Source organism: Trifolium pratense, linkage group LG3 (assembly GCF_020283565.1).
Source record: "Trifolium pratense cultivar HEN17-A07 linkage group LG3, ARS_RC_1.1, whole genome shotgun sequence".
Classification (NCBI taxonomy): domain Eukaryota; kingdom Viridiplantae; phylum Streptophyta; class Magnoliopsida; order Fabales; family Fabaceae; genus Trifolium; species Trifolium pratense.
In genome coordinates this window covers 2145089-2162177 of record NC_060061.1, presented here as the reverse complement: position 1 = coordinate 2162177, position 17089 = coordinate 2145089, and the positions used below count along the sequence as shown (strand labels likewise).

At 31.4% G+C, this 17089-nt stretch overlaps 2 protein-coding genes and 1 long non-coding RNA gene across 4 annotated transcripts; 1 reads left to right on the top strand and 2 right to left on the bottom strand.

The window, feature by feature from the left end:
• Positions 1-2860: 2860 nt before the first annotated feature.
• LOC123912701 lies at positions 2861-5383 on the bottom strand. The gene is made up of 6 exons (XR_006811443.1): positions 5181-5383; positions 5013-5055; positions 4866-4938; positions 4609-4678; positions 4401-4478; positions 2861-3321 (listed from the first exon to the last, which is right to left on the bottom strand). It is a non-coding gene; the product is annotated as an uncharacterized LOC123912701 (long non-coding RNA).
• Positions 5384-8180: 2797 nt separating this feature from the next.
• Positions 8181-9308, bottom strand: LOC123913521. The gene has a single exon (XM_045964293.1). The coding sequence runs from the start codon at positions 9306-9308 to the stop codon at positions 8181-8183; it is 1128 nt and encodes a 375-aa protein (XP_045820249.1).
• Positions 9309-13917: 4609 nt separating this feature from the next.
• LOC123917076 (nudix hydrolase 18, mitochondrial-like) lies at positions 13918-16860 on the top strand. Of its 2 annotated transcripts, XM_045968697.1 has the most exons (6): positions 13918-14140; positions 14510-14621; positions 14724-14807; positions 15228-15240; positions 15313-15356; positions 16186-16860. In XM_045968697.1, exons 1-6 carry the CDS (start codon positions 14043-14045, stop codon positions 16348-16350), a joined length of 516 nt encoding a protein of 171 aa, XP_045824653.1. In that variant the 5' UTR covers positions 13918-14042; the 3' UTR covers positions 16351-16860. The 2 variants fall into 2 exon arrangements, with proteins under 2 accessions (XP_045824653.1, XP_045824652.1); XM_045968696.1 differs by having other exon boundaries at positions 13920-14140; positions 15228-15356.
• The last annotated feature ends 229 nt before the right edge of the window (positions 16861-17089 follow it).

Below are 17089 nucleotides of genomic sequence, written 5' to 3'. Positions count from 1 at the left end.
TCTATCCATAATATAAGTAAAATGATGGATAAATTGATTTTATAATAGATGATTAAATAGGATGCTGGGTAGACAACGACATATATGCAGATTCTAGATTTAAATTTAATGTCAACTACATTAGACTTGTTCAAAATTTTATACACAAATCAAATAATGCATTACTTTCTATTTTTTTCTATGCAAACTTTAGCACCACAAGTGCATGATGTGTCGCATCTTCAACCGCACCTCCATGTGATTGAGTGGTCCCTTTGCTTCTTAGTGTCATCTGGTTTTGCTCTTTATGGGACCTCTCTTTAGATGACTACTTAGAATTTAGATCGAGTCTGATTCAACTCGGCATTTAATGTGTGTTATAGAATTTTAAATATACCATTTTACGTCAATTATTATTAGACCTGCGGCGTGAATATAAACAATGAGTGGTTTGATAGTGAAAATCTAATAATAGATGAATTTAACTCAATTTTATAAAATTAGATTGTAAGAATAGTATTATCTCTACTTATAAATTTATATATAGACGATCTCTCGTTTAATGTGAGATTCTTAACAATGTCCTCTAAGTGATTCTCACATTACATATTTTTTATTTTTAAACGAAAAATAACAATATTATATTAGCATTATGTCAAAGATGAAGATCAAATCATTGACTTCGCTATCACTCAACTTCTTAATTTCTTTTCCTCAATTATCAAATCAACCTTATATTTCACACTTTAATTTCCATATTAATTTCCCAACTTGGGGCCACGTATGATCTCATTTTACAGTAGTGTTATATATCACGAATATATGCTTCTCCAAAGTTTTATGAACCGACGTTTATCATTTCTTTTGTTTTGTGATATATTATTTCGCTACATTTATCATTTCCCCCTCATTTTATATACCGCATAGAACAACCTTTAATCTCTTATTTTAAAGACAACTTTTTTGGATGGCAAAACCAATCCTTCTAAAATCTCACTGAAAAGTACAAAAGCAACTGCATTTTTAGCACGTGTTTGTGAAAAATATGCACTCGTGAATTTCTTGATTGACCCATAAGAGGGGGATCGACACTTCGAACGATAGATGTTTTGGCGCATGGATGGGTAGGAGGTAGTGTGGACTTGGCTGGTGTTTCTCCACTTGTGAGACTAGGGACTGGAGATTTTTTGGTTGGACAGGCATCCCTGAAAGCCGCATTAAGCAAAGTGGCAAAACACGAGAAAATGTGCTCTGACAGTCAACATATTTTTATTCCATTTGCATTCGATACTTTTGGCTTCCTGGCACCAGTTGTGGATCTCCTTCTGATAGTTCAAAGGGCTATGCAAAGTAATATTGTGTCTCATAGGTCAATGAATGTGGTTTTTAGGAGGATTGATTTTGCCATCCAAAAAAGTGTAGATGTGTAGCTTGTTGTCCGCATTCCATCCATGTGTAATTATCCTGGGTAAATATATTATTATTTATTATAAAAATTAATTAATATAAAATAGATGTATGTAATGTAAAAGTTTTTTTAAGAGTTTCTAAGCTAAAAGAAGGAAAAATATAATTTTGCTACAAGTGAGGGAGATTCAGAACAAATTTAAGGTGGATCACGAGGGGCAGCCATGAGATCATCTATATTGGGTTTAGAATAACTTTATAAGTGAGTTGGACACCACAGTTTTACCCAAAATCTTAAGACATTAGGTATATGGGTCCTCTAGCTTATAAATTGCCCAACCTCCCTCCACTTTTCTAAGCAATGTGGGACTTGCACTGTCGTTTTCGCTGCTCAACGGGACTCGCCACCTGACTACCTTTGTCAGAAAGACTTTCGATACAAGGAGTCGGTCGAACCCATTGGATCTGATATCACTGTTGGTTCACGAGGGTGCAGTTAGGGGATCATCCACATTTGATTCATAACAACCTCACAAGTGAGTTGGACACCTGACTTTTCCCAAAAACCTTAGGCTCTGTTTGGATTGATGGTACACAATGGAGCGGAGCGGAATGGAATAAAACGGAATGGAACGGAACGGAGTGGAATGGAAGAGAGATTCCATTCCATCATTTGGATATTTTGTGACGGAAAAAACTAATATCCCGCTCTATTGTTTGGAAAGTGGACGAAATGGAATGAATTATAATTTTTTATTCTAATTTTACCCTTTATTTTTAAAACATTGATATTTTGAATTTTTTGAAAATCTCTTCTTCAACACTCCAAAATACAAATACATATTCAATCGACATTCTTAATAACTATCAAAGAATAAAATCAACTTCAATTATGAATTCATACATAAACAAATCAAACCATGTTTAAAAGAAACAAATTAAATCAAGTCAAACAACATTTATTTATCAACTTCATAAGAACTATAAGTAAATGACTTTGCTATACTCCTAGAAGACTACCTTTTTTTTTTTATCGATACATCCTAGAAGACTACTTTGATTGATAGAGTTTTCACTACTAGAAAAAAATTAATCTGGGACGGAATTTTCTGTCGCACAGTAGTACAAATTTCCGTCCCGATTTCATTTTGGGACAGAATTTGGGACAAAATATTTTCGTCGCAATTCGCTCGTCGCAATTTGTTGGGGACGGAATTTTTACTTCCGTCACACATTCGAGACAGACTTAGGGACGAAATATAATTATTTGGTTATACACATTAATACATTCCGTCCCAATATTGCGACAAATTTCTTAATTTCCGTCCCAATTTGGCGACAGATTACTTGCAATCCGTCCCAATTTATTTATTTATTTCCAAATGTTGGGACATAATTATACAAAAATTCCGTCACAGATAAATTATGGGTGACTGGTTTAATTTATAATTTTTCCACCTATTAATGCTTTTATTAGTTTAAAAAATTCATCCCAAACTACAGACTGTTTGCAAACATCAATCATTCCATATAAACATAAGTATCTCACATAACAAAAATTCACCCCAAACTACAAACTGTTTGCAAACATCAATCATTCCATCATAAACATAAGTATCTCAATAACAAAATATCAAAGTTTTATCAATACATCCAAAACGTTGAAGTTCTAATAACTTGAAGGTGCCTACAAAATTTCATACTTTAAATAATTTTCTACATTCCAAAATCATCAAATATTACTTCATCTAAATCCATTAAATCCGTATCTATATTTGCATGTTTAGCTTGCAGCATTCCTTTTATAATCAGTTGCCTTAGTCGCAGATAAATGCAGGCCAAAAAATATGAAATGCCTCAAGCATAACAAAACAGATCAGCCAAACAAGCCCAAAAACCACCAGCACAAAACAGATGCTCAAAACAGAATCCCAGCTGCAGAGAGAAAAAGATAGGCAACATTAAATCTCAGAAATCCAAAACCAAGGTCAGGCTAAACAAAACAAACCCGAAAGCACTAGTCATCTAGCTAGAGAACTCAGAATCTTAAAAACAAAACACATTTTTCTTATAGATTCAGAATTAACTAGTTGAAAAAAAGAGTAGCAAATATGAGTAATAATAGGAAAACAAGCCTAATATTAAACATACATCAACCTCAAATTATAGTAATAGGATAACAAGCATAATAACACATTAATATCACATCCAACTAAGCCTTAAATTACTTGAACATTGGATTGTTAGATATCTACAAGTCTAGACTTTTTTCTACTTGCACAAACCAAGTTAAAACTAAAGGGGAAAATAACTTCATAACAAAACACTTATAACAGTAGTATACAACTTAAAATTCACAATGAGTACAGTATAAATTAACTTATTGTATCCAACATATTACTACCAATACTCCAATTCTAATCATGAGACACCAGACCCTTGATCTACTAAAAAAGAAGCACACCTAGAAACAAACAAAACACAACCAAACTACTAGCAGGAAAAACCAAGCAAATAAGACGTCCATCATCAACACCTTTGATTCATGTATCCTAACCTTTAAGCCACATACCAGCCCTGTACCATAACCAATATATACTCCACACCAAACCCTCATAGATATAGTCCACATACAACATGAGAAGCATAAAACAATCCACTTGAGTATGTCATTCAACTCCACACTAGACCCTCACAATTATGTCATTCATAGAATACAAGAAAATATCAAATATATCATGTAAATTACTTTGCCCACACCATTATGTCAATCCTAAAAAATAAAATCATTGCAGCACACAAACTTTAAAAGAAAATAAAAACAATTTTGTCAAGTCATTCAATCACATTGTCTCGTGATGTAAAATATTGGTTTCAAACAAATTATCTTTTTATAGTTAAATCAAACAAATTTTTATCATCATATAGAGAAGTGATAAAACAAAGAAATCATAATAATAATATAAGTGAAATTAAAGAATAAAAAAATTGAAGGGTTGGGTTTGAGAACTTACATCATCAACTGTTTAGCAAGAATAAGAACTTAAAAACTTTCTCATTCCGATTAGATTTGTACAGTTTTTCTTTCAACTCTAAACAAAGAAAATAGGCAAAAATGTCATAAAATGGATAATAGAGGGAGCAAATGAGTAAAGGGGTTGATATTGCATAAGCAGAAAACAAAGTAATAAGGGTACAAGGTAAGTAAAAGAATTGATGTACCATATAGACAAGGTATAGCTTTATTTCAGCTATTGTTCCTTTCATTCCATAGACTAGGACATGAGATTTGCTAAATATATATAAAACAACATAATCAAGAAAGACAACAAAAATCAGAACATAAAACTAATGAGCAATTAAGAATACTATACTATTATGAGACACAACAAGTAAATAAATAAGCAAATAAAATTATGTTAGAACTATCAAGTAAAAAAAGTAAATTAACAAAATAGTAATAAGTTAGAAATACAAACCCTAATCTTACAGTCATACAAACCCTGCGCCGCCAATTCCTCCTCGCCGCCACTGCCCATTCCCAACAGCAACCTGTTTAATGATGTTATTAAAATTTTCACTTTCGTTTTCGAAAATGCAAAAATATAAATAACAGATGGTCTTACTTTTCAGCGTGGTAATGGATCTGGAATTAGGATTTTGGTGGAACTGAACAAAGAGAATGACGGAATGAGCGCGAAATAGAATGGAAAAACACCAAATTGAAGGGGAAAACACCAAAGGGAGAATTAGGGATAAGAGGATTAGGGTGAAGAAAAAATATAATCGCATACCTTGATTGAAGACAAGCACAGATGAACGAGATCTCGAAAAGGAAGAACGAGTTCCAAGAAGAGAGCGATTAAGTTGAGAGGAGGAGAGAGTGGTGGCGTTGAGACGAGCGATTAGGTTTTCTTCTCTGTTGGAGAGGAATTTTAGATTTTAGATTTTCTTCCAACCCTTTTCTTTTTCCTCTTCCAACACTTAATCTACTATACTAAGTACTAACAATTATTTTAACACTTACCAAAAAAAATAAAAATATTTTAACATTATTGGCGCCAATATTCCCCCTCTATTTTTCAGTAAATTTTTGAATAAAATACAAAATTTGTCAAAATATTTTACTACCAATTATTTTAACCTTATTGGAGCCAATATTCCCTCCTTTATTTTTCAGTATTTTTTTAATAAAACAAAAAATTTGTCAAAATATGAGACAGAAATAAAACTCCGTCCCAACTTTGTGACAGAAATGTCAATCCGTCTCAAATTGGAGACAAAATATACATTCCGTCCCAAACTAATAAATGATTTTTTAATAAAATATTAAGGATAGAAAATCGTCACAAATTCCGTCCCAATTTAATTATTTTGGGACAGAAAAACTTTCCGTCACAAAATTCCGTCCTAATTCGATTTTTTTCTAGTAGTGTTTATGGCTACTTTTATTAATTTAGATTATATCTAACCGAACACAGTGGTAGTAATGTTTGTAGTTTCACTGACATATTAGAGGAACGTCTTTCTGCAAGAAGTCCGGTTAAGAGTTGAAGAAGAGAGTGAGAGGAATGAATGACGAACAGAAAAGATGGGAAGAACAAGTTATGAAATTGTAATAGGATAAAATTGTAATTATTTTATTAATGTGTTCCGTTCCATTGCATACACCCCAAATTGGGGGGAATGAAAAATTGGATGAATGAATGGTATTGGATGGAATGGGTTCCATCCTACTCCATTCCATTCCATTAAGTTTTTACAAAACCAAACAATGGTATCTGACTCTATCCCACTCTGTTCCATTCCATTCCACCACTTTCCATCAATCCAAACATAGCCGGCAATAGGTTTATAAATTATCTCACTTATAAATTTTTTAAACAATGTGAGGCTTAACTCACCGCACACTTACCACAACAGTATTATCAATCCTACCCAAGTTTTTTAAAATCAGAAAACTCAAACTCGAATTCAAACTCTCAATCGATTCATATGTTGTAACTTGTGAGTGCTTTGTCATTGTATACATCATTTGTAATTTGAGCTATAAGACTTTTTATATTATATAAATTACTTTCACTGAACTTTTTTGTCAACGATTTCCCTTTCGAACTTTGCTCAACAATTTCTTGATACTCTAACGACTTATTTTCTGCTAGATCATTTTGAAATGAGGTTGTATTTTTAATTACTTTTCACATTATTAGTTGGTTTGACATTTGATAATTAACGTTTTAATTATATTCACATTATTAGTTAGTTTGACGTTTATAATTAAACTTTGTAATTAAAATGTAAATGAACTTCAATTTTTCACATGGCAGCAGGCAGCAGGCAGCAGCCAATATATGATGTACCCGTCAAGAGCTCAAAGAGTTGCTGTGATATTTTTATTGATTAACCCTGCAGATAAATAGTGAATAAAAAAACTACAAATGATGATATTTAATAATTTTTTGGCCATTTATATAGTTTATGTCATTTTTATTTATGATATTATCTATCTTCTCTACATAGTGAATGTCGTGAATTGAATCCATAAAAAAAATTAGAAACGATACACGCCTGGTTTTGACATTTTATGATTTATCTATCTATCTTTTATATGTAAATCAAAGAGGAAGAATAATGTCTATTTATTATTTGTCGTGAAGGAAAAAAAGAGAGCAATATATCTCGAAATAGAGTGTTACGAGATTATATAAAAAAAAAAGCTGTAAAAAAAAAGAGATTATATATAAAAAAAAAAAAAAAAAGAGTGTTACGAGTATTTTTTATTTAAATTTAGATTTCTTTATATCTAGTGAAATGTTTAGTATTAGACATAAGTCAAATTATAAGTGATAAAAGGTATAATTAAATATTAATAAAAAATAGACTTGTCACGTAGGTCAATATGCGAACTCGCAGATTTAACCTGTATAATCTATGATCTTAACGGTTCAAGTCATACGGTCCAAAATAACATGTTATAAATATTGGTCCGTGGATCTTAATCATATATTCAGCTCTACTCTAGTTATAATAACGAGATCACAATTTTATATAAGAACTAAAAATATAATTTTGATGAATTATATGTTGCGATGGTCACCACAATTTAATATAGATTTTATATTATTTGGATGAATTGAAGATTCCGTTTGATGTCCCATTGAATTTAACTGAGTTGATATGAACATCATATTACATATGTAGCAACTGATGTTTGAACATTGAACAAGATAAAATTTTAGTCACTAAACTATTAAACACAAAAAAATGACATGAAAAATAGATAAATCATCTCTTTAAAACTTTAAATTAAATTAAATGACACATAATGTAGTTATGATTAATTATCTTTTATTTGTATATGAAATAAGAAACATCACTAAAATTTACACACAACTATGAAATTTTAAATTTGTAAACCGTTATAAAAATATTCAATTTGACAATATCACCATTGACGTCTTAACTATGACTTATAAGTTATGCCTAATTTTTTTTTGGGTACAAAATTACCTAAATTTAATTCAACTTAATCGAATCAAATCAAATACCTATAATTTTACTACAATCAAATTCAGATTAAGTTAGGTTTTACATTCCCAAGTTTCAAATAAACCCTAAATTAAACTTATAAAATAAGGGACCTAAATTGACTACTGCTTCATATACAGTTACATGCAGTAAATAATCTCAACTGTTTAAAAATAATTAAATAGTTTTTTTTTTTTTGATAAGCAAATAATTGAATTATAAGGAGTATAAGGTGTACTCAACCCTTACAATTCGGTGAATCTCCATTATATACTATGGAGGCAGGCTAATGGATCAATACACCAATCAGAGAACTTATAACAAGAATTGTTCCCTATACGACCTATAAACCAAAACCACGTAATAAAAATAATCTGATCCACTATGACAGACACATTATCAACAACTCCTCTAAACATTGTGTTGTTTCGAGCGCGCCATAAACTCCACGTGGTTGCTAACCAAATTAGATGGCGGCCTTTAGCATTTTTATTATTCTTCACCAAAGCCCCAAAACTGTTGAAGTGGCTCCAAACCTCCTCAAAATGAATATAAGTCACTTTCATCCACCTAAAAATATTCTTCCACACACATAGTGAGAAAGAGCAATTAAAAAACAAATGATTAATGTCTTCCTCTTCTCTATAACAAAAAGCGCAACACCATTCACGATGATTAACAATAATCCCTTTCCTCACCAAAGCCATACGGGTCGGTAATCTTTCTAATAATAACCTCCATCCAAAAACATTTACTTTTGATGGAACATCATTCAACCATAACTGATTCAAAGCATGCACAACATTCTCATTTACTATAGTTGATTCAACACTATTTAGAAGGAATTGATATGCCGAATTCACAGAAAAATTACCGCTATGATCTGGTATCCATCTCATGCTATCCATTTTGTCCTGCTTAGGACTAATATCGGCCAACAAATACAATAACTCTTCTGCTTCTTCTGACTCGGTTGAAGACAATGTTTCAGCCCAACAAATATTCCAAAACCATTTTTCATTATGTTCAAAACCTGTGTCTGCTACAAAACAATTTGTCATAGAAGTTTTAAAATATAAAGCTGGATATAAATCCCGCAAACAATCAGGTCCATACCACTTGTCTTTCCAAAATCGAATTGCATTCCCTTGTCCCAGCACATTACTTATATTTGATCGAAACCAGTCGCCATTATCTTCTCTGCCTATCTTCAATAAGTCATGCCACCAAATCGATTGTCTCCTACCTTCGCAAACCACTTGATCCAAGAAATTTGAATACAAAGAGCCATATCTATAAGCAAGCAACTTGGACCAACTAGAATTTGGTTCACAAATCCCTCTCCATTTCCATTTGCTAAGTAAGGCTTGATTAAATAAAGGGTAAATGATCATTTACCCCCCTGCAAAATAAGGAAATTTTCGTTTACCCCCCTGCACAGATTTTTTTTTCTGTTTACCCCCCTGCAAAAAATAGATTCTCTTATTTCGCCCCCTGGGTGTACAGCAGGACAAGTGACTGTGCAAATTTGCTGAAGTGGCTTGTACACATGGAAAAAAATCATTTATATTTAATTTTAAATTCCACGTCAAATAATATTTTTTTAAAAAAATTAAAATTAAAATTATTTTTCCTACAAAATTTAGAAAACGAATTTTTTTTTTTTTCAAAATTTTAAAAAACATTTCCTAGAAATAACTTTTTTTTTCATACAAAATTATTGAGTATTTTTTTCCTAAAATAAAATAAAAAACGAATTTTCTTATTTTACTCCAAAAATAAAGATTTATTTTCAAATCTTTTTGAATTAAAAAAAACAGAATCTTCGCCGTAATCGTTTGCTTCCACCGTCATGATTGTATTCGTCGTCGTCTTCTTCAGTCGCCGAAATCATCTTCTACTTCATTATTGTCTTTTGCTTCTTTATATTTTTCTAGTTTTAGGGCAAATGGTTTTGATAGAAGAAGAAAACACCAATAAAACTTGTTTTTCTATTTTATATTTTTTTTCAAAATCTTTTTCTATTTTTTTTAATTCAAAGAGAATAACAAAAAATAAAGTTTTGTTTTTAAAAAATAAAGATTATGTTTTTTTTAATTCAAAAAGTTTGAAAATAAATCTTTAAAATTTTTATTTCGGAAATAAACTTTATTTCGGAATAAATTTTTATTTTGGGAGCAAAATAAGAAAATTCTTTTATTTTTTTTATTTTGGGAGGAAATTTTTTTTTTGCTGGAAATTTTTTTAAAATCATTTGTATGAAAAAAAAATTAATTTTTTTTGTAGGAATTTTTTAAAAAAATTTTGGGGAAACAAAACAGATTTTTTTTTTTATTTTGTAGGAAAAAAATATTTTTTATTTTTTTAAAAAATATTATCTGACGTGGAATTTAAAAAATAAATATAAATGATTTTTTCCACATGTACAAGCCACGTCAACAGGTTTGCATAGTCACTTGTCCTGCTGTACACCCAGGGGGCGAAATGTGGGAATCTATTTTTTGCAAGGGGGTAAACAGAAAAAAAATCTGTGCAGGGGGGTAAACGAAAATTTGCTTATTTTGCAGGGGGGTAAATGATCATTTACCCTTAAATAAATTAAGATTCTTGATGCCCAACCCTCCTTTTTCTTTAGGGAGACATATAGTATCCCAACTCACCCAACAAATCTTCTTGTTCTCCGAACTCCCTCCCCACAAAAATTTCCTTTGGATATTAACCAATTCTTTTAAAACACAAACCGGAGCTTTGAAAAAAGAGAAAAAATAAAGTGGTAAACTCGATAACACCGAATTTATGAGAGTGACTCTTCCACCGATTGATAGATTACGACTATTCCAACTATTAAGACGATTTCTCATAGATTCCACAATAGGATTCCAAGTTATCTTTCTCCTAGGGTTGGCTCCAACTGGAATTCCTAAAAAGCAGAATGGAATGGAATCCACTTCACAGAGAAGGAAAGAAGATGCAGCTTCTAAAAAAGAATCTTCAAGATTGATACCGTACAATTTGCTTTTAAAAAAATTGACTTTCAGACCTGACACTAACTCAAAGCTGCGCAGCACAGTTTTTAAAGTCCATAGGTTGTCCCAATTACCCTCTCCTATCATAATAGTATCATCCGCAAATTGCAATGTGTGAAATTGAAGTACATCACTTACCTTGTAACTGTGGAAACTACCGATATCCACTCCTTTCTGCATCAAACGTGTGAGCCCTTCAGCTGCTATTAAGAAAAGGAAAGGGGAGAGCGGATCACCTTGCCTCAATCCTTTACCAACCGAGAAATCTTCTGTAGGACTCCCGTTAACTAAAACCGACATCGAACTATTAAAAACACAAGCTCTCATCCATTTCATCCATCCTTGCGAAAAACCCATACGTTTCATCATATAGCCCAAATAATCCCAGTTCACCGTATCATAAGCCCTTTCAAAATCCACTTTCAGTAACAAACATTTATCCTTCTTTCTCTTTGCCAAATCGATCAATTCATTCACAACCAACACCCCATCCAGAATTTGCCTGTTTGGGAGGAACGCCGACTGACACTTAGATATCAAATTTCCTAACACTTTCTTTAATCTTGTTGCTAAGACTTTTGAAATGATTTTGTACAAACTACCTACTAAACAGATAGGCCTATAATCATACAATGTCTGAGGATTATCTTTCTTTGGTATCAAAGCCAAAAACGATGTTGTTATCGCTTTTGGAAGAATAGCATTACTATGAAAATCATGAACGAATTCCATAATGTCACCTTTCAAAGTATCCCAACAAGCTTTCAAAAAATTGAAATTAAAACCATCAAGGCCAGGACATTTATTACCATCACTATTCCACACAACATCACGGACCTCATCCACGGAAAAGGGAGCCATAAGAAATAAATTATCATTCAACGATAAAGTAGGAAAGGAAATACCATCAAGGTGAGGTCGATTACTCCACTCCTCGGTGAAGTTGTTGACAAAGAAATGTTTCACGAATTTTTTTATTTCATCGACTCCTTGCACCCAATGATCACCATCTCTAAGGGCCACCAATTGATTACGTCTCCTCCTACCTTTAATAGATTGATGGAAAAATCTAGAATTAGAATCACCTTCTTTTAACCACTTCGTTCTTGATTTTTGTTTAAGAAGATTGTCCTTGTAATTAAGTTGGTTCCAAAATTCTTTGTTCAGACCCTCCCTCTTTAAATAGTCCAAGTCACCATCATTATTCTCCAAAAGACCTTCAAAATCATTAATATCCTTGACCGTCTTCTCAATGTTGAGGTCAAGAATACCAAACACCTCTTTGTTCCAACTCTTCAAGCTCTCTTTCAGCAACTTTAATTTTTCTTTCAAGACAAATGCCTTTTTACCTTTAACATTGTAACTCTTCCAAGAAGAATCCACGAATTTTTTGAAATCGGGATGCTCTAACCATCCGTTCACCACCCTAAAGGGTTTAGGGCCCCAATTATTTTGCGAACAAAGAGTCCACACTGGACAATGATCGGATATGTCACGGTCGCCAATCCATTGACCTGTGATACCACTCTTTCCTATAAAACCATCAGTCATCAAAAACCTATCAAGCCTGCTCATAGATAAACCATCATGACTGAACCATGAAATTTTTTTTGCCCAAAACTGGTACATCGACAACCTCCATATCATCTACAAACTGTTTGAAATTATTAGTTTCTGCCAATCGACTATCAGCACTACTACCTCTTCTTTCCGAAGTATGAAGGACAGCATTAAAATCACCTCCGATGCACCATTCACCGCCACATTCTCTCTTCAAATTCAAAAGATCCTCCCAAAGTTTTCTTTTACTAGAAATACTACACGGTGAGTACACATTAACAATATGCACCCTCGAATCCTCCCAATCAACACAGATACCGACAAAACCAACCCCAAAAAAAGTATGTAACAATTTAAATAGTTCTGATTGATCAGTGTAATTTAAACATAATTTTAATATCAACCATTATTTTTTGATCATACGGTAGATCGATAATAATTGATGTGTTAACGCAGATAAAACATGTAATCCTTTTCCCAAAATAACACCACACAAGCCAAAGGATATTGACAGCCACATAAAAAGTTACATGCCACGTCATTCACACGTGTCTGCAGGACCTGTGCATTAGTATTCCAGTAAAATCCTCTTCCAAGTGGGTCTCATGTCCAACGTCATTACCCTTTTCTCAATTTTTATTTTATTTTAAAAATAATTGATAGAGTGAATTTTATTTTTGGTACAAATTGATAGAGTGAATTTAGTGTAAAGTAACTCAATCATAATTTTTAATATTTACCACTTAAAATTTCAAATAACATTTGTGATTTTGTAAACACTTGAGGTCTTTTCTGGCACATTGTGTGCTAGCAAGGGTTGTTCGCCGGTTATAATATATTCCATTTTTTTAAAAAAAAATAATTTGTGATTTTGTTACTATTACGAATCAAATTCGGTATCATTGAATTTACAAGCGGAAACCATCGACCATTTGCCTTAGAATATTTTTTATTTTATTTTTGTTTTATTAATAGCTGATAATCTAGAATTCTGCTAAAAGTTTAAATATAATATGACAAAAAATTATTCTACAAATCAAACTCAAATTATTTCGAAAGATTCGTCCTTTTTTAAAACAACTAAAATTAGTAATCAATCGATAAATTAATATTTGTCTATTTTATTAAAATTTTAGTTAACAATTTCTAACTTAATTAATTCTTAACTCAAATCAGTTGCATTTTTCACCTTCAAACAATGCGATTCATCTTTAAATAAATGAATTTGATTAACATTTTTATTCAATTACTTGTTTTACACTAAATCCTTTAGACAACATTTATTTAGTAGTAGAAGAAAAAGATGAAAAATGGAATAATACAAAAAAAATAATATAAAAATAGGTTTCTCTCTCCTCTAAAGGTACAACATTTTCTCTCTCTAACCAAGCAGCTACCAATATTAAAAGGGGTCCCCTTCCTCACTTCCCGTTATGCTATCCACTCAACAAACCTTTCATTCTTGTTATTTCTGTTCCTTAAACTCTCTCTGTTTCATTATTCTTTACAAAAAAACCAAACAATTATTATTATTATTAGAAAATGGTTGCTTTGGTTTCACAAGAAAATGTTGTGACATTGGTTTCTCGTACTGGTAGAGAGTTACAACGTTATAGAAAAGGTCGTCGTCAAGTTGTCGGGTTCGTTTCTTCAATTTCTTCAAATTTTTTTCAACTGGGTTTTCATTAAAATAGTTTGTTTGATTATAAATTGTGTCTTTTTACAACGGGTTTCCATAAAAACTACACTTTTTAGCTTCAACAAAATTATGCCGCGGTCGTAAAGATGCACTGATTGTGTCTTTTATGACTGGTTTCGATAAAAACTACATGTTGTAGCTTCAACAAAATTATGGCGCTGTTGTGATTCTGTCAAATTCACTGTTAATTTGTTATTCTAATGATGGACTAATTGGGACTAAAAATGAAAATTGCATTGTTTCTATATTGAGTTTGACTTTAATGGTTTTAAAAAATACTAATTGTGTGCTTGAAATTATGCTTATGCAGATGTATACCATATAGATATAAGATTGGGGAGAAAAATTCTTTAGATGTTTCAGATGAATTGGAAGTTCTTGTTATAAGTTCTCAAAAAGGGAAAGGGATGCTATTTCCAAAGGTACATAATATATAGAGATTATTAGTCAATAATTAATGTTATTATTTTGATTAATTTGTTTTTATTAACTTATTTATAATTTTGTGGTTTACCAAATACTAGGGAGGCTGGGAGTTAGATGAATCTCAGAAAGAGGCAGCTTTGAGAGAAACCATAGAGGAAGCTGGTGTGCGTGGCATTGTTGAGGTGAGAAAGTTTTCAAGAAGTGATTGAACTTAATTGGTCAATGAGTTCGTACGAATTGGTCTCGAGAACCCGAATTCAAATTCTAACCAAATCAATCATTGACTAAATTTTATTTACAGTTAAATTCTTGAGTATTAGGAGCCTCTCTCTTGAAAATCAAGGGTTTAAGACTACAAGAACACCATTTGGTTCTCTTGAAATCAATGGTTAATTTTTTTTTTTATTCTTAAATTAACAAAATTTCAAAATGAATTTTTAAAACATTAGAGAAAATTTTCAATTTTTGATATAATTTTAGTATTTTGTAAAGTTTAGGATCAAATTGACAAAACCTATAATTTCAAAGGTTAAATTGATAATTTTCTAAAAATAATGTTGGCTTTGGTTATTAATTACAATTTTTTATTTATTTTGGTGCAGGGTAAATTGGGTAAATGGAGCTTCAAGAGTAAGACATATGATACTTTATATGATGGTTACATGTTCCCTTTACTTGTTCAAGAGCAATTGGAGTTTTGGCCTGAACAAAACCTTCGTCAAAGAACATGGGTATGTAGAATAAACAATAAACAAGTGTTAGTTTTTATATTATCATCTTACAAAAACACTATTGAACTTCGTGCACGAATATAAAAAAGGGTATCGCTGATTATTAAATATTTTAATTATATATGTATTGATTTCACATATTTTCATATAAACTTTTTATTTTAGATCGTTAATGAGTGTTTTTTTTGAAAATTTCGTATTCGGCCTTAGAACCGACTAATCTAAGGGGATTAATCCCACCGTTCACTTGCGGGGCCCTAGATCCTTAATGAGTGTTATGGGACACTCTTAACATTTTCTTGTAAATAATGGTAATCTTGAATAAATACACGTTGATTAATTTTTTTTCTTAATGATTCTTAAAAATCGCTCTAGTTCATATTTATCCATTCAGACACTAGAAAAAAAATTGTGTTTTTCCCATATTGATTAATCGAGAGCATTCTAGAGGGGTGCAATTAAGAAATTAGTGGAAATAAAAGTCTTTATAATGGGACAAAACATTTTATATATAAAAAGAATATTGAGTTTAATACTCTAATCTATTATTACAAAATCAACTTGTAACTTGAAGATGTCACTATTTATAAAATCATTTCAGGTCTTATCTCTCTATTCTACGTAGCACTTTATTATAACGAGGAACTTTAGAGTATCACTTTTTGTAAACTCATTTCACATCTTATCTTATTTTATACGGGACTTTAGTTTTTTCCAATATTAACAATTTCAATATTAGGGCATTTTGAATTGATATATGGTTCTTATTATTTAATGACGAAAATTACTAAACTTTGTTTGAAAATTTCTTCCATTTTGGATTTTATAGATGAGCATAAAAGAGGCAAGAGATGTTTGTCAACACTGGTGGATGAAAGAGGCTTTGGACAGACTAGTAAACCGTTTGATGGGTCAAAAACTTGGTCGTGAAAACCATATTCTTCGTTCTCTAAATTGCATTGGAGATGCCAAATCTGACTTGTTAATAGTGTAATTTCTTGGAGGGTAGAGCTCAATTTTTTTGTGTTTCTTGAAGTTGAGGAGAAAGTTAGTAGGATCCAATCCAATGAATTGAGCCATATTATGAATAGTATATAGTATTAATTAATATATAAATAATAATAGATTTTAGATCTCACATAGAAGTTTGAAATTCCCCAAATAAATATAGTAGTATTTTTTTCCTATGAGAAGGGAATTTTTATATCCATGAAGAAGAGAGAGAGAGAGATAGGCCCAATTGATTTGAACATGATTTTTTCTCATCTTATAATGAGAGGATCAATTTTCAATTATTAAATGTATTTTTGTGGGAATTCACTTCATATGTATTGCAAAACTTATTGAAATCCATTTAGGTGTAACAAACTGATTGCTTTGCTTTTTTAAGCAATAGGTTTGTGTTAATGTAAGAGGGGTGTTATGAATATTTGATTATTTGTATACCCTCTATGATATGAAGGGACAAGGTTTTTTTTTTTATCCACTTATTTTTACTGTGTGATGTGATTATTGTATGTGGATTTGAAGTTCATTTCCTTTTACTTGAAATGGTGATGTTTTGGCTAGCATGATCAAAATTGTTAAGACTTCATTTAAAGAAAATTTAAGAACACAATTTGTTTATGGATTTTTTGTGTGTGGTTATAATGGAGCAGACGATCAAACACATGACGTCATGCATACTACTCAAACTTCTCACAATTAGACCAAACCTTAGTAACTTGTTTAGA